General features: G+C 40.3%; 3 protein-coding genes across 3 annotated transcripts in view; all 3 read left to right on the top strand.

Annotated features, from left to right (window-relative positions):
• Nucleotides 1-354, top strand: part of LOC109431400 (variant-silencing SET domain-containing protein) — a 29,237-nt gene extending 28,883 nt beyond the window's left edge. Inside the window, exon 6 of the mRNA XM_062847488.1 lies at nt 20-354. Within this exon, the coding sequence (XP_062703472.1) occupies nt 20-166 (147 nt within the window). The 3' untranslated portion in view covers nt 167-354. The remainder of the gene's footprint in view (nt 1-19) is intronic.
• Nucleotides 355-8,778: 8,424 nt separating this feature from the next.
• LOC134285931 (uncharacterized protein K02A2.6-like) lies at nt 8,779-11,374 on the top strand. The gene is made up of 2 exons (XM_062847486.1): nt 8,779-10,478; nt 10,544-11,374. The coding sequence occupies exon 1, from the start codon at nt 9,146-9,148 to the stop codon at nt 10,472-10,474; it is 1,329 nt and encodes a 442-aa protein (XP_062703470.1). The 5' UTR covers nt 8,779-9,145; the 3' UTR covers nt 10,475-10,478; nt 10,544-11,374.
• Nucleotides 11,375-12,026: 652 nt separating this feature from the next.
• Nucleotides 12,027-13,226, top strand: LOC134285926 (exosome complex component CSL4-like). Its single transcript, XM_062847481.1, has 4 exons — nt 12,027-12,367; nt 12,431-12,582; nt 12,814-12,910; nt 12,974-13,226. Exons 1-4 carry the CDS (start codon nt 12,194-12,196, stop codon nt 13,187-13,189), a joined length of 639 nt encoding a protein of 212 aa, XP_062703465.1. The 5' UTR covers nt 12,027-12,193; the 3' UTR covers nt 13,190-13,226.
• The last annotated feature ends 7,691 nt before the right edge of the window (nt 13,227-20,917 follow it).

Here is a 20,917-nt window from a genome sequence, read left to right as displayed (position 1 = left end):
ACCAATTTTTCAATTCTAGGAAATTGACGGACCATCCCTAGTTCTGATGAGAAAATCGGATGTCCTGTCCGGGTTCGGATTGAAACTAGGACCAGCAATAGCCCTCTACCAGCGGATCGTCATGATGCAGAACAATGATAGGGATTTCCGCTTGACTTGGATTTAAAGTGCTATTGAGCGCGAGATTTGAACTATAAGTTTTGGAGTCAAAAACTACGTTTGATAAGTTTTGAGTTTTAAGATAATGATTTATTAGCTTGTAGTAAAGTTATATAACTGAACTTTTTTTGCTGGCATGCAAGGAGTTCGAAAAGTTTCTCACTGAATAAACACGACGTTCGTTCAAATTAGGAATCTCGTTTGTTCATGCTTTCTTTTTTCTAGAGAACATCCAATTATTTTTTTGATTACCTTCACTCAGCCAAATAACCTTAAGATTTCCATAAGGGCCAACTTATGAAACGGCCTGTAAATATGTATTTCATAATGATTCGGATGAATTTCATAAGGTCACTCTATGACGAAAAATCTTCTATTGCCCGTTGTGAAGATTTATAGATTCCGACGCAAATGAATGATTAGGCTCATTTTCAGCGTAGGTGCGTTATAAATGTTTGTTTACTATGCAAAACTATCACCAAATGTGTACCTAACAACACAGCGTAAAATATTCACCAGGACGCGGTTTGGTTAAATATCTGTGGGCCCACGCAAGAAAAATCCACGCAACTAATTTTCGCGCAGGAGTCTAAACAGGTGGAATCTCCGCAATAACAGCTTGGCTTTTATTCTTGTTTAGCAACATGGAATTCTCAAGCGTCGGTAGCCGTGTGGATAAAACACGGGCTCGGTGATCCCGACGTTCATGGATCGAATCCAGTCTGCATCATTCTAAGATTTTTTTGTTCTTTTCATAAGTTTATCTTATGAAATTTGTCATAGCAAGCACTATCAATATTCATAAAGTATTCTTATGTCATCCATAAGAATTAGTTATAGCAAATTTTCATTTCGATGAATTTCGCTAGTTTTTTTCGCTGAGTGTTGTTCCACCTAATAACTTTTTCTTGTGGAATTTCAAATAGCTTTTATCCTTTCTTATCTTTTAAGGGACTTTAGGCGAACAACCTATTGTTCCCAAAGCCCAAAAACATTACAGAAACCGAAAATGAAAAATTACAAGTGATTTAATGGCAATGACTTTTAGCACGGAACAACGGACAGGAATGTACAGTCCCGATTCGTTCGTTGGCGGCTCGTTAGATGGGCTGTCTCGATGGTTGGATGTTCGCTAGCTGGGGCAAAACCCAACTAAAAAGCACTGTCAATGTCAAAATCGATGTCAAAACGAGTTTGACGTCTGACCGTCGTCGCATCACCGACGAACCGACGTGACAGCTAGAACAAATAAATTCAAATTTGTTGTCTGCGACGCCATGATGAAAAATAGCCAAACACTATCGCCACCTCTATAACGACTCGCGATGATTTGATAGCTCGACACCGAACCCCCGTGTGTTCATATAGGAAACGGTTCGCATCTGCGCTGATTTGACAGAAGCAATCGCTCGCTTCGGTGGTCGACCGTTAAATTGGGGGGGGGGGGGACACTTTTGAATCACCACTGTCACGTCGGTTCGTCGGTGGTCGCATCACCGACGAACCGACGTGACAGTGGTGATTCAAAAGTGTCCCCCCCCAATTTAACGGTCGACCACCGAAGCGAGCGATTGCTTCTGTCAAATCAGCGCAGATGCGAACCGTTTCCTATATGAACACACGGGGGTTCGGTGTCGAGCTATCAACACAGAGAACAGACATCCAAGTCCGGTTCCGAAACTGTGTAAGGAATTTAACGGTCATTTGAAATCAGCAACACAAGTGGCAATAGCGTGGCGCTGCAATCGGTTAATTTCCCATACTAATTGAATTCACCACTTGAAATGTTTCAATTCACCACTGACTGTGGCAATATGGTGTTTGGCGGCGTTAGTGATGTCATTGTGTATTGGTTTGCAACCTTACTCAAGTGAAGATGCAAATCCTTACACAACTTTCTGAATGAAATTTGTTCTAGCTTGGATGTCTGTTCTCTGTGCTATCAAATCATCGCGAGCCGTTATAGACAAGGGGAATGACATATCCTTTTCTAACCGAAATATCCGCATTTATCCGTTTCTAACCGTCGTTAACCGCGTCTAACTTCTGCTCACTTAACAGCTCGCTTAGCAACGGTTAGCGACGGTTAGAAACGGATAAATGCGGATATTCCGGTTAGAAAAGGATATGTCATTCCCCTTGGTTATAGAGGTGGCGATAGTGTTTGGCTATTTTTCATCATGGCGTCGCGGACAACAAATTTGAATTTATTTGTTCTAGCTGTCACGTCGGTTCGTCGGTGGTCGCATCGTACAGGAGCTGCGCAATGCGCAAGTATGTGAATTAGAATGGGACACGCTTGTATGGAAAAAATAAATCCTTGCTCCAGTCGACTTTTTAGATCCCATTTAGGTCCCATATGAACTGTACAAAATTTCAGCGCAATCGGTGGAACTATAATTTAGCGCAAGCGAAAAATCATTTATGAAACTTTCCTTCGAAGACAAGGGGAATGACATATCCTTTTCTAACCGAAATATCCGCATTTATCCGTTTCTAACCGTCGTTAACCGCGTCTAACTTCTGCTCACTTAACAGCTCGCTTAGCAACGGTTAGCGACGGTTAGAAACGGATAAATGCGGATTTTCCGGTTAGAAAAGGATATGTCATTCCCCTTGTTCGAAGACCGCAAAACGATTGGATGATTGTGGTAAAAGTTATTGATTTATTACCGATTAGTGATCCAACGAACGGCTTTTTGTTTTGTTTTATCAGCAGCACTGCTGCTGCCGTTGTTGCATGGGATGGCGGGAGGCATCACCACCCCCAGAAACAGCAGCAGCTAATAAAACAAACCAAAAAGCCGTTCGTTGGATCACTATTCGGTAATAAATCAATAACTTTTTCCACAAGCATCCAATTGTTTTGCGGTCTTCGAAGGAAAGTTTTGTAGTAGCGGGTAGTCGATAGTTAAATTAATATTGAGCATTGGAAATTATATATATATACATCATGTTGGCTAATTGATTGCATTAAAATATAAACAAGAAGAGCAGGCACAAAATTATTCACACAATATGAATATTTGGTAACACGGCAGACTCATAACGCAAAATGTTGCGTTAGCCAAGAAACGCAAAGGCTTGTCGAAGCGTCGGTCGATCCCCTGCTTCCGTAAAGGAAGCGAGAGGCTTTGAGTGTCATTCTGTGTACTACTTTTGGACGAACAGCACGTAGACAATTTTGCAAGCAGCTAGCAGCGTTGGCCGTGGCGTATTTTCGATTATTGCGAACACTACATGGCGGAGCCGGTAGGTAAGTAATAATATGTGAATACGAAAGTGATAATAAAAGTTTAAGGTGAGAATATCAACCGCTTTGGACATTTTGAGTTATCATGGAGTTTACGCGATGGAAAAATGTGAGTGATGAGGGTATACCGAAACATAAGAGAAACAAAATGGCGCCTTGATTTTACGGGATTACTGATAGATTGGAGGTGGGTTTTGGTAGAGTACGGCTAAAATAGTGAATTGTACGGAAAAGAGCGACGTTCATTTTGAACGGCAGTGATTGAAAACATAAATAGTGTAATTGAGCAAAAAAAAAAATATACCCAAATTGATGTGCTAAGAGAGTGTGATAATGTTAACCGCTTATTGTTTTTTTTAAGTGTTTGTATGAAAGAGAGAGCACTGGTAGACCACCAAACATCACACAAACATAACCATACACATGCTAGAGAGAGTTTCATATAAAATACACAGAAAGTAGTGAAAATTATGGAATAGAACAACGTTACATGATACATACAAATGTGCGTGAGCGGTCTCGGCCTCAGCACACCATCCGAAATTTTGCAGTCGGTAAAGTGAAAAAAAAACTTTGTGTCCGAGCGGTCTCGGTCTCGACACACCCTTGGCAAAAAAAAAAAAGAAAACGGAAATTAATGTGTTCGAGCGGTATCGGTCTCGACACACCACCGACACATATTCAAAGAAAAAAAAAAGTGTTTGAGCGGTCTCGGTCTCAAAACACAACTGAGCGGTACGTCAGCAGTAAGTTGTAAACCAATGTGTCCGAGCGGTTTCGGTCTCGACATACCATCTACATATACCTAAAAAAAATGTGTTCGAGCGGTCTCGGTCTCAACACACGAACTGATAACAGTCAAAAAATAAATAAAAGAATTACTAAAGTATTATGTTTGCAACGGAGAATATAATATTGTTTTTCGTTTGTTTGAAACTTTCAGATAAAGCAATGAGTACGAAAGCGAAAAAGAAAGTTTACAGTAAGAAAGACTTAACACAGCGACTGCCAATTGAAAATGTGTCGGCACAAGAACAAGCGGTAGTAGAGAAAAAGCAGAAAAAACGATATAGGATGAAAGACCTCACTCAAGAATTAGCAACCGAAAGGGCAAGAAACGCTCGCCTTATGGCAGAACTCGAACAAAGCCAACGCTTGAACGATGAACTCATGGCACTCCATGCCGAGGGAAACGCGACTGTCGACGGAATGGAAGATAACAGACCCCCCGATAACGCAGACGAAGTAGCACCATCTAATCGTTGGGATGATGCACGCGAAAGGAGAGAATCCGATTACGAGAGGGAAAACCGATTTGGCGATGCTCATAGCACGATAACCGATGCGCTCGTGGGAGGACACCGATCCCAAGCTGCCTGGAATACTTCGGAAGACGGTACAAGATCTGAAATCACGCGTGAAAATCGAGTGGGCGGGGCTCGCAGACAGGTACCAGCCCAGAATCTGGAAGATAACGATCCCCAAGATGATAACGGTATCGCAGAAACAGCAGAAGCATCTAATCCATGGAACGCTACAGGCGAGGCTGTAGGCGAAAGAAGAGAATCCGACTACGAGAGAGATAGACGACTTGGTGACGCTCGTGGTACGATATCCGCGGCGCTGGTGGAAGGACGAATGCACCAAGCTGCCTGGAATACTTCAGGACAAGGAACAAGATCTGAATTCACGCGGGAAAATCGATTTAGCGACGCTCGCAGACAGGTACAAGTCCAGAATGCGAAGGATATCAGTCGCCCCGATGGCTATGGTATCGCAGGAGAAGCAGAAATATCTAATTCATGGGACGCTGCAGGCGAAGGAAGAAGATCCGACGTCGAGGGTGGAAGTCCATTTGGCGATACTCGCAGGATGACACCCGGTGGGATCGTGGAAACACGCAGAAATCAAAATGACGGAAATACTTCAGGAAACGGAACAGGATCTGAGTTTGGACGTGAGAATCGCCTTTGCAGCACGCGTAGAATAGGCCCAAACGTGGAAGAATCCAGGCTGTATACATCTATCAATCAACTCTCGATTGCTTCACTGAGCGTTCCGGAGTGTAAGCCTGCAGAAGATGGTGAAATACATCGCCATTCGTTCGAAGCATGGAAGGACTTATTGTCTGACTCAATGATACTAGCAGGAATCGAAGACGAGTTCACAAAATACACCGTTTTCAAAGTCAAAGCCGGAGCACGCCTCCTTGAAATATTCAAAAATACGAAATCTTCCAGTAATGATCCAGACGTCGTTCGTTCTCCATTCGCCAACGCGATGGCACGGCTGAAATCCTATTTTGGGTCGGGGTCGGATGTAATGCTAATGAGGCGAAAGTTGGCATTGTTGACCCAAAAGCCAGGTGAGTCAGATCTGTCATACATAACTAGAGTTGGATCGATGGCGCACCTCTGCGATTTCGATGACACGAAGGAATTTGAGCAGATCGTAGCTACCGTCGCCGAACATGCTACAAATCGTGAGGTTCGTACTGTTGCACTGAAGATGCTAAGTCGCAACCAGTCTTTTACGGATCTAATAGACAAAGTCCGCGAAATTGAAGCAATCAAACTCAATGAGGAGTTTGTGCGTAAGAAGTACCAGAAGGCCGAGTCAAACATGGTTGCATCAGTAAGCGCATCAACTACAAGGTCGTTTAGAAATCCAGCAGGACAACTCCAGCAAAGAAGCTTCCAAAATTATGGCAACCGTCCTTTGAGGGGTGCTTTTCGCGCTCCAAGAGGAAGACAATCTAACGTCGGAAGTGGTCCGTATCTTCATCCTTTACGTGAACCAAAATGCTGGAGGTGCAACAGCGTATATCACGACGCCAGCGTCTGCAGTCACCAAGACAAAACGTGCATCTTCTGTGGCCGCCGAGGTCATATTCGACGAGCCTGCCGCTCTCGTGCAAGGGAGATGGGGACAATGCAATCCACTAGAGAACCAGTTGGCAGTACTCCGCCGACGATAGCTGCCATTGATGAAGCGAACGACGACTCGAAGCCGGTTGAGCCAGTAAGTGTACCGACTGAATTTTAATTATTTCCATAAAGCATCTTTGAATACCTAAAAAAAAATAATAATAAAAAAAAAAGAATTAAAAAAAAAAGATTAACATAATTTCATAGTACAATTGAAATGGAATACTATTCATTAATGTTTATATGAAAACAGAGTCACTAAAAGAGAAGAATCAAATAAATCACTAGAGTAAATCTACAATTTTACAGATGAAGCCAGCACGCTCGCATGCGGTGGCGAACGTCACAAAGATGGTATCCGAACACCCTAGTATATCAACACAGAACCAAGGGGAATGACATATCCTTTTCTAACCGGAATATCCGCATTTATCCGTTTCTAACCGTCGCTAACCGTTGCTAAGCGAGCTGTTAAGTGAGCAGAAGTTAGACGCGGTTAACGACGGTTAGAAACGGATAAATGCGGATATTTCGGTTAGAAAAGGATATGTCATTCCCCTTGCACAGAACGCACAACTCGTGAATGATGCCAAGGTAATCATAATTGTATTAATTTATATATATATGTTAAAAAAAATCACACAAATAGGTGAACACGACGTTGAATACGGTAAGAATTGCATCCGAGCGTTCTCAATGCAAGGCCCGAACCGTTTCCGTCCACCTTGAAAAGAAACCGCAGGAGGCACAACTTTTTGTAAACGAGATGAAGGTATGGAAACTGTCTTGCCTAAGTTGACCTATTTGTAACACAAGTTTATATGAACAGATCAGCACACCAAAAGTTTCAGACGTGATGGCGATTGTACCCGAGTGTTCCAGAAATACAGTGCAGACAAATAAGAGTCAGAAAGAGCCAGCTGGTACGAGCGTGCTAAAGGTCGCTTTTACCAGCGCTGAATTCCAGCTCACAACAAAAGATGATGCCATCATTGCAGCACAAGTGTCTGGAATGCCTTGCACTTTCATGATAGACTCCGGTGCGCAGGTAAATACTTTTACAGAAAGTATGTTCTTGGCACTAACGGCAAATGCAGGCTACAGTAGTGGTGTTCTCAACGTTCAGCATAAGTCAGACAAGTCCCTCAAAGCCTATGCAACGAAAGACAGCATTGAAGTCTTGGCAACTTTTCATGCTCCTCTTTATATTTCCGACGATAGACTAACTTGCGTAGAGAAATTCTATGTAGTGAAAGAAAATCGAGCATTGATTGGAAGAACTACAGCATCACGATATAGCATTCTGTTACTTGGTCTGCAAGTTCCAGTGAAACTGCAAGCAGAGTCCGCTTTTCAAGGATCTCCGTACGCTGGAGAAATTGCAACAGTTTTGGAAGGAATATTCCCGAAATTCAACGTACCGCCGGTCAAGATCTATTACGACACGTCAAGGCCACCATGCAGGAACGTATTCACTAACATACCACTGGCAGTTAAACCCTTGGTTGAAGAAAGACTCCGTAATCTGGTGGCTGCGGACATAATCGAAAGAGTGGTCGATGGTATGGACACATCATTTTGTTCATCCATGCTAGTAGTCCCTAAAGGTAAGGACGATATACGTCTTGTTATAGATTTACGAGGACCAAACCGTTATATCCATCGAACCCCGTTCCCGATGCCAACGCTGGAAAAGATACTTGCCGAGCTACATGGAGCTAAGTGGTTTTCCACGATAGACCTATCGAATGCATTCTTTCATATTGAATTGCACAAAGACTCGCGCCATCTGACTAATTTTTACACAGAGTTGGGAATGTACCGCTGTGTAAGACTCCCATTCGGTCTTTGCAATGCACCTGATCTATTTCAGGAAACATTGCAACGAACAGTGTTGGCTGGATGTGATGGTTGCAAAAATTTTTTGGACGATGTACTGGTGTTCGGTAGAACTAAGGCGGAACATGACGCCAATCTTGCAAAGGTACTAGCTTGTCTTTCTAACCATAACGTGAGACTAAACCAGGATAAATGTGTCTTCGGAAGCCAGACAGTCAAGTTCATCGGATTCCAACTTACGCCGGATGGCTGGCAAGTTGAAGGAGAAAAAATTCAAGCGATAAAGAACTTTCGACGACCGACTAATTGCGCGGAAGTCAAAAGCTTCTTGGGGTTAATCACATTTGTCGATCGTTTCATCATACACCGAGCATCTAAATCTGAACACTTGCGAGAGCTAGCCAATTTGGAGAAATTTTACTGGACCGCTCAGGAAGAGGATGAGTTCAACATTCTGAAAGGCGAGGCCCTTGACTCAATAAAACGGCTCGGCTACTATAGTCTGACTGATCGTATAGAGCTATACGTGGACGCTTCACCGGTAGGGCTAGGAGCAGTACTAATCCAAATCGACGAAAACGCAGTTCCAAGGATAATAGCCTGCGCATCAAAAGCTTTGACTGATTCTGAAAAACGATACCCCCAGACCCAAAAAGAGGCTCTTGCAGTGGTTTGGGGCGTCGAGCGGTTCTCCTACTATTTGCTGACAAGACCGTTCACAATTCGGACAGACGCAGAGGCAATACAGTACATTTTCAACGCCAATCACCGTTTGGGGAAGCGGGCTGTTTCTCGGGCAGAGAGCTGGGCTTTGCGCCTACAGCCTTACGACTTTGACATACAAAGAGTACCAGGAAACCAAAATGTTGCCGATGCATTGTCTCGTCTTATACCAGAGACTCAAGAATCGATCCCGTTCGATTCAGATGCCGAAAACCATTACCTTTATTCTCTGGACACAGGTAATATGACTATAACCTGGGATCAAATAGAAGAAGTATCTGAAAACGACAGCGAACTGATATCCGTGAGGGAAGCGATGATGTCAAACAAATGGCCAATTGATCTGCGAGCATACGAAGCCCAAAAACGTGATATGCACTGCCTAGGCTCATTGGTTTTCAAAGATAACAGAGTAGTCCTACCCTATTCTTTACGAAACAAAGCACTGGATTCAGCTCATGGTGGTCACGTTGGGGAGGTAGCCATGAAGAGGGTGATGCGCGAATTCTTCTGGTGGCCGCGAATGTCCGGTGAAGTTGCTCGCTTCGTTAAGAATTGTGAAACATGTGCTCAACTCTCTAGACGCAACCCACCCATACCTCTACGATCACGAGAACTACCAGATGGACCGTGGCAAATGCTGCAGGTGGATTTCTTAACGGTTCCATCCTTTGGATCTGGAGAGTTCCTGGTGGTGACTGATACATACTCACGATATTTGTATGTTGTGGAAATGCGGACGACAGATGCCAACTCTACAAATTCAGCCTTAAACGACGTTTTCCGGATGTGGGGCCACCCATGCGTTATACAAAGCGACAATGGGCCACCTTTCCAAAGTGCTAAGTTCATCTCATATTGGGAAGATAGGGGAGTGAAGGTGCGTAAATCAGTTCCCCTCAGCCCACAAAGCAACGGGGCAGTGGAGCGCCAAAACCCTGGAATTATTAAGGCCCTGTCAGCATCTAAACTGGATGGGTCAAATTGGCGTCAAGCGTTACAGCAATATGTGCACAGACACAACACCTTGATTCCACATTCCCGACTACAGGTCACCCCTTTTGAATTAATGGTTGGGTGGAAGTATAGGGGCAACTTCCCTGGCTTGTGGGAAAACTCTGATGCGAAGGAACTTGATCGGGCGGAGATCAAAGAAAGAGATGCGGAGACTAAGCTGGCTTCAAAACAGTACGCTGATCATGTGCGAGGTGCCAAAGAGAGTGATATCGTCACTGGTGATACCGTTCTATTGGCCCAACAGAAAAGGGGTAAAACGGACCCCAATTTCTCCTCCGAACGTTATGAGGTCATTGCTAGAGACGGAGCCAAAGTCGTGGTGATGTCTGCAGCAGGAATTCAATACACCAGAAACGTCCAAGATGTTAGACTGGCACCTGGTCCGGCCGAGATTGATGTTTCGAATTCGACCAACTTAGCAGCAGCAGGAGCAGCAGATCCTGAACTTGATTCAGCTCTACAGGAACATCCAAACACCAGAACTCTTCGCCAACGGGGAAGCTTGAAGCGACCGGCCAGGTTTGATGACGACTTTGTATACCGCGTTTTTTACTAGAACGGTAGGTAGCAACACACTGTAAAACAATTAAAACTTTTAAAATGCATTTATATTTGAATGTTTCAGAATGCGTCGGAGTATTTGAAGCGAAAAACTTACCAAACTCTTTGATTTCTCCTTTTGGTGTGATTTTGTTTTAAAACGAACGAGCAGTAAACATTGGAATGTCAAGTTTCGTTGAATTTTCGTGTGCATCGCGGATAATCCGCGTGCGGGATAATCGATGATGATGTAAATAATCAGTAATCGGATAATGAAATCAGTGCACCGAACCAAAACGGTACTTTGTTTTAATAAGATACAATAAATAATAAAATAAAGTAAAAAAAAAATAAACATTTCAAAAATTTCAATGAGTTTGTTTATTTGAACATGGCAAATAAAACAATTAAGGCAAACGGTTCTGTTAGATGTGTTTCTGTGGCGTTTTATCATTGGGTAATAGGTAAATAAGATTTGATTGTTTTAAGGTAGGTTTAACGCATGGCGGAATGAATTTTGAATTATGCGTTGTACTGTATCGTTAATCAACAGTAGTTACATCATACTATATTAGGGTGAATGTACCTATAATGATCCACTTCAATCTAAAATAATAACTTTTAGTAATCAATAATTGAATAATGAACGTTGCGATGAACTATAGAATAGTAGTTTATTTGTTACTTCACTTTTGAAAATAGGAGTTTTTTTTCAGAATCAACATTTGTAATTTCGGCAAACTTTAAATCAGTTTTTAAATATTATTTAAACATAGTAAAAACATGGTTTGGTGTCATGATACTGCATTTGAGTTTATTTATTTATTTATTCATGATTACAAAATTATGTAATTAAAAAAAAAAACAATTAAATCCTATAAAATATACAAGCTTTAGAAGAGTACAGACGAGAGCGAATGTAGTAGCGGGTAGTCGATAGTTAAATTAATATTGAGCATTGGAAATTATATATATATACATCATATTGGCTAATTGATTGCATTAAAATATAAACAAGAAGAGCAGGCACAAAATTATTCACACAATATGAATATTTGGCAACACGGCAGATTCATAACGCAAAATGTTGCGTTAGCCAAGAAACGCAAAGGCTTGTCGAAGCGTCGGTCGATCCCCTGCTTCCGTAAAGGAAGCGAGAGGCTTTGAGTGTCATTCTGTGTACTACTTTTGGACGAACAGCACGTAGACAATTTTGCAAGCAGCTAGCAGCGTTGGCCGTGGCGTATTTTCGATTATTGCGAACACTACAAGTTTCATAAATGATTTTTCTACAAGAAGCGTTGACCGATTTGAATTAGGGAGACAAGGGGTGACCTCTGGGATTTTTTGTTTGAAAGTGTCACTTTTCCCATAGTAAATCCTATGCAAACTTTGAACCGCTTGCGCTAAATTATATATAATTAAATATATATATATTTCAGTGGACGAGCTATTCTCAGTGTATGCCGTTGGGTAAATTTTAACTCAAATTCTAAGATTATTCCTAATCGTGCAGAAAATGACAGCCGGCGGCATGTTTTATGCTATTTATGTTTTTTGTTTACATTCGTTACATTCAGTATGTTGTTCGTTGTGGGGTGAGATCGTTGCTCTTCGATTTCATCCTGTTGAGTGTTCCGCGCTACAGATTCCACTCCAATAATCACCGGAAACCCTGCTCAAATTTAACGTGTTTATTATAAACTGTGAGAAGTTGACAAGCTAGTGTAGAGCAATGGTGAAAATGGTAAGCGAAAAGGATGACGGGCAGGCCACCCACATCTGCGTGCCGGGTCAGCGACTTTGCGCGGTTTCAGAGTACACAGTGGGTGGTGAAGGAACGTACGAAAAATTGGGATATCTGCACGCGAGCCTCTCCGGTGTGGTAAAGTTCCGCAAGCGGCATAAGGTAAGATACAGGCGATACACTCGGGTTTCTGTAATAGCACTGATTATATTCTTTGTTCCGTAGAATAACTACATTTCAGTGGCATCCTTCGGAAGCAAAACGGTGGTTCCCGTGGTGGGAGACGTCGTAACGGCGAAGATCACAGTCATAAACCAACGATTTGCCAAATGCGTTATCATCTGTATTGGGAAAACTTGTCTGAACAGACCGTACAGGTAATTTAACCCTATTCCGCTCATAACCTTTTGTATGTTCAATATTTAATATTATTTTTGCTCAAAATGGTAGAAGAAAATATTATTTTTCAAAATATAATGCAAAGCTACTAGATCAAATATGGGCGCTCTTGATTAACATACCTAAAACCATAGACAGTTGTGCATGTTAAATTTATTTCAACAGTTTTGTTTTCAACTTATAACTTACCATCTTTTACAATGAAACAGAGGAATTTTACGGAAAGAGGATGTGCGCGCTACCGAAAAAGATCGCGTTGAAATGTACAAATGCTTCCGACCAGGTGACATCATTTTGGCTCGAGTGGTAATGACAACGTTTTAATCAACACAAGAACTTATTCACTTTATTCTTGCAAAAACATTTCAGCTTCCACTGGTCGAGCTTAACACCTACCACCTGACGACGGCCGAAAACGAGCTCGGTGTAGCGGTCGCCATGTCCAATAAGAGTTCCGAACCGACGCCCATGGTTCCGGTTGGTTGGACCGAGATGCAGTGTCCGGTGACATTGGCGAAGGAACCTCGCAAGGTGGCAAAAATTGTACCGGAAACGGCACCACCCAATTATGATGGAAAGTTGTAACAGGACGGACGGAATAAACCAATATGACTATCGTTAACAGTGCTTGCAATAATTTATTTTTATCCTTATGCCATTTTTTTTTCAAAGATAGGGAATCGCGCCACTTGGTCGGTGGCTTCTATATTCGTCTGTTTTCCACTACATATTCAGTCAAATTTGAACCAATTGACACAACTTTTGGAATGTGGTGAGATAGGTATAGTATCTACCCGTGTAAACATTTCAAATCAATTGGTTCTAAATTGACTGAGTTATAGTGGAAAACAGACGAATATAGAAGCCACCGCCCAAGTGGCGCGATACCCTATGTCTTATTTCGTATCATTTGATTCTTACTTATACCTGAGAGCAATATGGTGAAATCCCGATGGGCTTATTATGGGTTAAACTAGCCCAACACTTTTGCTACATAAGTATTCTACTCAACATGGTTAAGGACTGTTCGCAGTTCAGAAGCAATTTCTCGGTTTATCTTGATGCATGGAAAATTCCTTGCCAGAATCGCCCAAGGAACCACTTTTCGTCGATAGCAGCAAGCAGTTGCGAAGATAAGAAAATTGAAATGGCAGTCACAGTAGAACCTACAGTGTAGCATAGGACAGGAAAAGATATTTCACTCGTGTGCAGTTTTTGAGCTCCATTTTGGACTCATATTAACTGCGCAAAATTGCAGCTCAATCGAAGAAATCATATTTTAGCGCCAGCCGTTTTAAGTTTTTATACAATTTACTATGGGAATAATCAGTAATTCTGTAATCTCAACGCATCATCTGGCCCCTTTGCCTATCTGCGCTTTCCCCTCCGCTGAGCGATACGTCTACTAGATGAAACACGACGATGTTACAAACTCTGGACTTAATAAAAAGTGAGTTTCTAATACCGTTGGTCTAGCCGTCTAGACCTTCACCTACGGCACCAGTGTCCGATCCTTAAGGGACGGTGTGTGTTTCATTTTGGTAAGACAATAGATCCGTTGCACATTGCTGTTTCTAGATCAATGGCGTTCTGCAATGCAATTATGGTAACAGAGTCTAGTTCTGATTTCAGAGAACCTAGTTATTTACAAACCGAGCAGTAGTACCGGTACTAGTACCGAGCTTGTATTACTAGAACTAATAGGACTTAGCTCTTCTTACTAGTTTTGAAGCTTTTGTAAACTTTAAGTTGAATTGTCTAGTAGTTATTATCTAATTCCGCTAAAACGCTCGTTAGCCAACTTGTAATTGTAAAAAGAATTTAATTAGTGAATTGTGACGTAGTTGATTTATGCTGGATTAGAAACAGCAGATGCGGTTCGCCAAGAAGTCATCCACTAATCAGTTATGTGAAACTATGGGACGAACAAGATATGTGAATTCTCGCAATTATTAATATTACTACCGATGGAAGGAGGAAGTGAGAGTTAAGGGAACTAGTTGTGGATGATCTCTTGCGGCTGTAAAAGAAGGCTGATTAATGTTAGTTAGTTTACCCTTTTCCTTCCCACGACTGGTATGATTATTGATTGAACAAACTATTCTTGGTGTAAATTTGAGTCAATCTAATTGAAATTAGCTTTAAAGCAGCTTTATTGATAGTAAACTTAGTTTCATTGTTCGTGGAGGATTATACCGTTACCGTTCTTAATTGTTGAGAATTCAATTGTTGTTGCTATTTAATTATTTATGTTCACATGCCATTGTGTAATATTGGCTTGTCTTTAACCCTTAAATGCGCAATGTTGTTTTAAAACAACATACCTAAAAACGCTCCAAAATAATTGACCTTCACTTTTATTATTAATTATTAATTTATTTTTTTAATCAGTTTTTTATTGTCGTGCGCCTTTAAGGGCGCATCAATGTAGCTCCGGAGCAACCGTGGCAAAGAGAGGGTCATCAAAATTGTTAGGATACTCATGTGACATGGGCGACGAATCCAGCATGATGTCCTCAACGATGGGTTGATGCGATCGTTGGTCATCACTAGGGTAGGGCGGGGCAAGATGAGCACCCTAAGGATCACGTTGAGTTTATTGAAAGTTAACTCAATTTTTCAAAGTACCTCTCAGTAGTTCTTTTCTATATCTTGTTTTCTATCACCCATAAACATGGGAGGGTTCAAAATTCACAATAAGGATGATTTATTTGACCAAACAAAAAAGATGTTTTATGGTCAGTTCGAACATGCTACGGGGCAAGACGAGCACCCCTGCGGGGCAAGAAGAGCACTTCATTAAAATCCCAATATTTTAACAATAAATTGGTCATACACTGATTGATATAGTGGACCTTGTGTATATCTATGGTATCACGTTCTAAAATTATCATTTTTTTTCGATTATTGAAAAAAAAAATGCGGTTTTATAATACTTTATACAAAATGACCCGAAAAACAATAAACGTTTATTTGGTTGCTTATTTTTAGAAATAGTTGCAGAGGTTACGGAAACCAATGTTCGGCATTATTGAGTTGATTACAATAATTTCAAAATATTTTCTATATTACCATCAGGGGTGCTCATCTTGCCCCACTATAGGGTAATAACTAAAATTGAATAAATTTTGATTTTTGTTTTTAGAAAATATTTTCTAATGTAAATGAAAATGCTTTGCAGTAAGCTAGTAATGTTGGCTGATAACTAGAATTGTGGTAAAAATTTGATTCTGACATAAAAACCTTATTTTATTCTGATGATTTCTTATAAGAAAACGCAAAAAATCCATGCTATCGACTTATTTGACGATATTTTTTAATTCGTTCATTATGAAGTACCTTTTATCAGGTTTACAAACAGGATAAACATTATTCTAATGGATTATGGAGTTGCTTGGGCAAAATTCATCATAAAAGTAGTAAAACGGAGGGGTGCTCATCTTACCCCGGGTGGCCATCTTGCCCCGTCCTACCCATCAATCATTACTGTGGGAATAATCACTCCCAAAAAAAAAATACCTAAATCCCGCAGGTTTAGGGGTAGGCGGGACAATATGGACACCCTAAGGTTTTTGCTAACTTTACCTGGCAAGATGTCGAAAAAGTTTAGTTTTTTGATACATGTATCCTTTTAAAGTCTATTTAGCATCTATTGCATAAGAATGCTCACGAAGAAAAATGATTTATCCACTTCAAAAAATGTTATGAAAAATGTTAGTTTTTTATGACCGTCTTCAAGCATACGGGGCAGAATGGACACCCCCATGGGGCAATATGGACACCATGAGACTTTTACGAAATTCATACATTATTTACACATATAAAGTCATTTCATTACAAAATAACTATTATGGATGAATAATACGCCGAAGTAGATCATTTTTGTTCAGTTAATTTAAATTCAGGCTGTTTTGGATAAAGCTTCGTTTTTGTCGGCATGTACAGCTGTGCCTAAAACAACTATTTTCCACTGCTGTCGTTTTTGACCAATTTGTTTCACCCTATGTCTACTATAGTGAACATTTAACCGAAAATATACTGAAATCGAAGAATTTGGTTGGTTTGTGATTTAAGTTACATTTTTCCCTTGCCGCTTCTTTCAAAAAGGTGGGTGTCCATTTTGCCCCGGCAGCAGAAGATATTTTCAAAATTGATTTTTGATATAATAAAGAAGAAAATATAAACATGTTAAGCATGTAGATACAGCAAAACTACTTGCATGTGTTCTAGAAATATCAGGTTTTAATCGACCTGCAATAAATTAATCACTAAATCTTATTTTAGATGGTGTGAAAATTATAATTTCCATGCACAAAAAACGGAGGACGCAACTTTTTCGTGTAAAATCAAGTATAATTTTAATTTCGAATGTTTCTTTCCTGAAACTACGTTTTAGACAAATGGACTATATTCTCCATTCATTCAAAGTTCAAAAAAGTTCGCATATTTCAAAATATTGAGGGTGTCCATAATGCCCCGCCTACCCCTAACTCCTAAAAATATATCGATGAATGGTTTCTGTTGAAAATTTTACGGGGAATCAACCTTCCGACGACGCAAATCGATATAAGGCATGTGATAAAAGTTATTGACTGAAAACCAAATAGCATGGCAACGCTGTTTAACATTAAAAATCTCGTTATTTTATTGCGAGAGTAAGACTTAATAACTTTTTCCACGAACATCGCATCGTTCACTTTGCAGTTTTGGGAGGTCTGATTCCTTGTAAAGTTTCCTATAGAAATCATTCATTGACTTGTTTTTAGGGATAAAGGGGTGACCCCTTGCGATTTTTTTTTTGAAGAAGTAAATTCTCTCCATATTAAATTGCATGAAAATTTAAGAAAGGTGGGCGTTAAAATAAGTGGGCGTCGATAATTGAATTGGCCTTTACTGCACTTTGCAGATTTACGGTCCATCCTCATTTTCTTGAAATCCTTGCAGGGCTTGTGAAATAGAAAAGTAAATTTCCAGGGATTCCTTCAATAATTCGTCCGAGAATTCTTTCAAAAATTCCTTCAAATATTACCATATTGCTTCACAAATTAAATTTGTATACAAAAATTCCGCCAAGAAATTTTATAGGAATTCCTTCAAAAAATCTTTCCGGAATTCTCTCAATGATTCCTTCGTAAATTTTATCATTGGTCCCTTCAAGGATTTCTTTAGCTATATCGCCATGGATTCAACCAGATTTCTTTCGTGAAACCTTTAGGATGATTCATCATCAAGTATTTCTTTTCAAGTATTTCTTGAAGGATTTAGGGAATTCCTTCCTTCGTTTTATCTACTAGTTACTTCAAGGGCTTCTACAAAAAATTCTCGAAGATTGATTTAACCCTTTCCTTCCCACGACTTTGAACGACTATATCTATGCCAAAAGAGCGTTTCCGAAAAAAGTCGTAGAACAAAAGTTATTGCAAATTGGCTAAATTTTTCGAAATCAATGAAAAAAATTTTGGTTCTATACCAATAGGTTTTTGATTGTTTATCAATAGTCCAACTATTGAAACAAGTTGTCAGTAGTTGGGTTAACCTTATGAGGTTATAACCATATTTTAAAAATTATTGCATCATATTTATCTAATTTCGTTTGTCCGGAGTTCGTCGAAAATCGATGGTGCTCTAGAGCAACCATGGGAAGTAGAGGGTTAAGAGCTTGTTTTAGGAATTGCTTCAGAAATCCACTAAGACATTGATTTAGGATTGTAATATTCCTTGTATATGATCCCTTCAGAAACCCCTCCAAGCATTTCTTTAGCAAGATCAGGAATCCTTTAGATTCAACGATTTTTTTTAGGAATTTCTTCAAGCATTCTCTTTATAAAGTCCTTCAAGGATTAAATCATGAAGTTCTTCAAGGAATCTTTCAGATGACCCTTAACGAAGTGCTCCAAGGATTAGTGATGTACCGAATAGTACTATTCGGCCTTCGGCCGAATACCGAATATTTCGAATTTTATTATTCGGCGAAACGAATATTCGGCCGTATATTCGGCCGAATAATCGGTCAGATATTCGGCCGATTTTCTTGTTAAAAATTTCGTGAAGTTATTGTAAAGGGCATCTTTGTTTTCAAGAAAGTAGAATTTGAAAGCCAGCATCTTCAGAAAAGTTTTAACATCACAGAAAAAGTAACTTTTTGCAAATAAAATGTTCCGAAAATCCACTTCACAATTTACTTAATTCTTGATTTAGTGTGTTGTTGCTATGTTTAGTCATTATTCGGCCTATTCGGTATATTCGGCCGAATAATACATTTAATATTCGGCTAAACGAATATTCGGCAAAATCTAAAATAAGCTGATATTCGGCCCGAATATTCGGCCGGCCGAATATTCGGTACATCACTACCAAGGATTGCTTTAGCGCTTTTTACAAGCAAGAATCTTACAGGAGTTCATGGCAACATATCTTTGATGAATTTCTGAGATCTTGCTTAGGCATGGCTCTTGAATTTCAGGGAGATGTTGTAAAGGAATATTGGAGGAATTCCTGAAGGAGAAAATTTCGCTGCTTTCTACAATTCAGACCCATTCATCTTCGCACACCTGGCCAAGTCCTTGCAAGAAGTTTTATTAAGTCTTACCATCAACGTAGAAAGAGTCCAGTTTTGGAACAGCTTCCAGTGTATGGTTTTATAACAATTTAATAAACAATTAAGTAATCGGAAAGATCTCAACTACGTGACAAATTCTGTTCACTTTTAGTTCAATGTTTACTTCACGGCGATGAAAGAACGTTCAAACAAACAGTGCACACTGATTACTTTTCGCGCCCAAAAAAAAACTCCCAACTTTTTAAATTCAAATTAGGACGTCTAGCATTAGCATTAGCATTAAGCGAGTCGCACAAATTCGTAGGTGGTACAGTCCTAGACCGCTGTTATGAGGGTTGCCGCCTTCCCGTCCGAACCAAAGCACAAAGATTTGGGACTAATCTCTGACTCTTAGACAAGACTGACGCAATCCTCCAATGGTCGAGCACTGTCCTGGCCACGTCCTTGCGACTGCTGGGGAATGGGAAAGGATGGTTAGTTTTGGACACCTATGAAAAATGTAGACAACTCTACGATCTCTCAGGCCTAGGTGTCACGGGAATTTGGGTGTTGTTAGTGGAAGGGTAAACTCCAAAGGATACGCTTGGTTAACGTTCAGGCACACCATTGTTGGACTGCTTCGAATCAGTTGTCTGCCCAATTCATCCTCGTCATCTTGTTGTCATTTGGTTGAATTACTAGATTCTTCGGTTGATAATCTGAAATACAAAATAATATTAACATCGTACGTCAAATAAGCTACATATTAGTGATACGCTCGCCACAGTTACATATTTTTAAAATATTATTTATATCGTACGATACATTTACCTGAATCCTGCTGAAATAAAATGTTAATTAGCAGTACATTGAAACACAAATACTACAAAACACAAGGAGAAGAGTATCAAACTTTGATCTTGGAATATTTAAAAATACGGTAAATATCAAGATCAAAATTTGATTTGGTAGATCTTACACCGCAACGCACCATTCTAAGGTGATCTACCTACGTTGCGGGGTCCCTTAAATTCAAATTAGGACGTCTATGTACTAAAAAGGCAAGCAACGCAAAAACATTGTTGTGGATTTAATGGTCTTTGACAATAATATCAGCCTCAATGTAGCACATTTTCTTCCCATATGTACTACACGCTGCAAATCACGAACACCTGCTCCAAGACCCAATCACTTGTGATTTCAATAGAGCATGAGCATAGATGACCGCACAATTCGTAGTTGCTACTCCGTGATTGACCGGAGCAATCGAAATCGCACAGAGAACCTTTGTAGGGGTGTGTGGCGGGACCATCAGCCATCATCACCAAATGAATAGGGATTGGGACTAGCTTACCATTCTCAATGTACACAGTTCGAGAGCTCTCAACTTAAGTAAGGTCAATAACGGCGCCGGCCACGTCCTTACGGTCATCGGGGATGGGAAGGAATGTTAGTAAGCCAAACGTTGTTATAGAGACCGACAATCGCTGAATCTCCACGTTTGTCTTTGGAAGGAATTTTTGTTAGTAGAGTAGGGTACATTGTCACCTATGGTTGGTGATGTGATCTGACAATTGGTCAATATACAGAAATCGTCGCGCACAATCAACTATTTTACACGTAAAAACAAACCACAATAAAAATCCTATCGCGCGTCTCCACCCCATAAGGAAGCAGAAACCTTCAGTCCATAACACAAAAATGAACTACGCGACAATAACAAAAAAAAAAGATTCACTTTGATTAGTGGTACAATTTTATGATTTCGAATCATT

The sequence above is a fragment of the Aedes albopictus genome, chromosome 1, assembly GCF_035046485.1.
Source record: "Aedes albopictus strain Foshan chromosome 1, AalbF5, whole genome shotgun sequence".
Classification (NCBI taxonomy): Eukaryota; Metazoa; Arthropoda; class Insecta; order Diptera; family Culicidae; genus Aedes; species Aedes albopictus.
The sequence above is the reverse complement of the archived record's forward strand: the minus strand, read 5'-3'. Positions and strand labels throughout refer to the sequence as shown.

Coding starts and splice junctions, on each gene's coding strand:
- LOC134285931 (XM_062847486.1), top strand. CDS start 9,146: ATGACTATAACCTGGGATCAAATAGAAGAAGTATCTGAAAACGACAGC.
- LOC134285926 (XM_062847481.1), top strand. CDS start 12,194: ATGGTGAAAATGGTAAGCGAAAAGGATGACGGGCAGGCCACCCACATC. Junction 12,368..12,430: donor AGTTCCGCAAGCGGCATAAG/GTAAGATACAGG, acceptor TTTGTTCCGTAG/AATAACTACATTTCAGTGGC. Junction 12,911..12,973: donor ACATCATTTTGGCTCGAGTG/GTAATGACAACG, acceptor AAAACATTTCAG/CTTCCACTGGTCGAGCTTAA.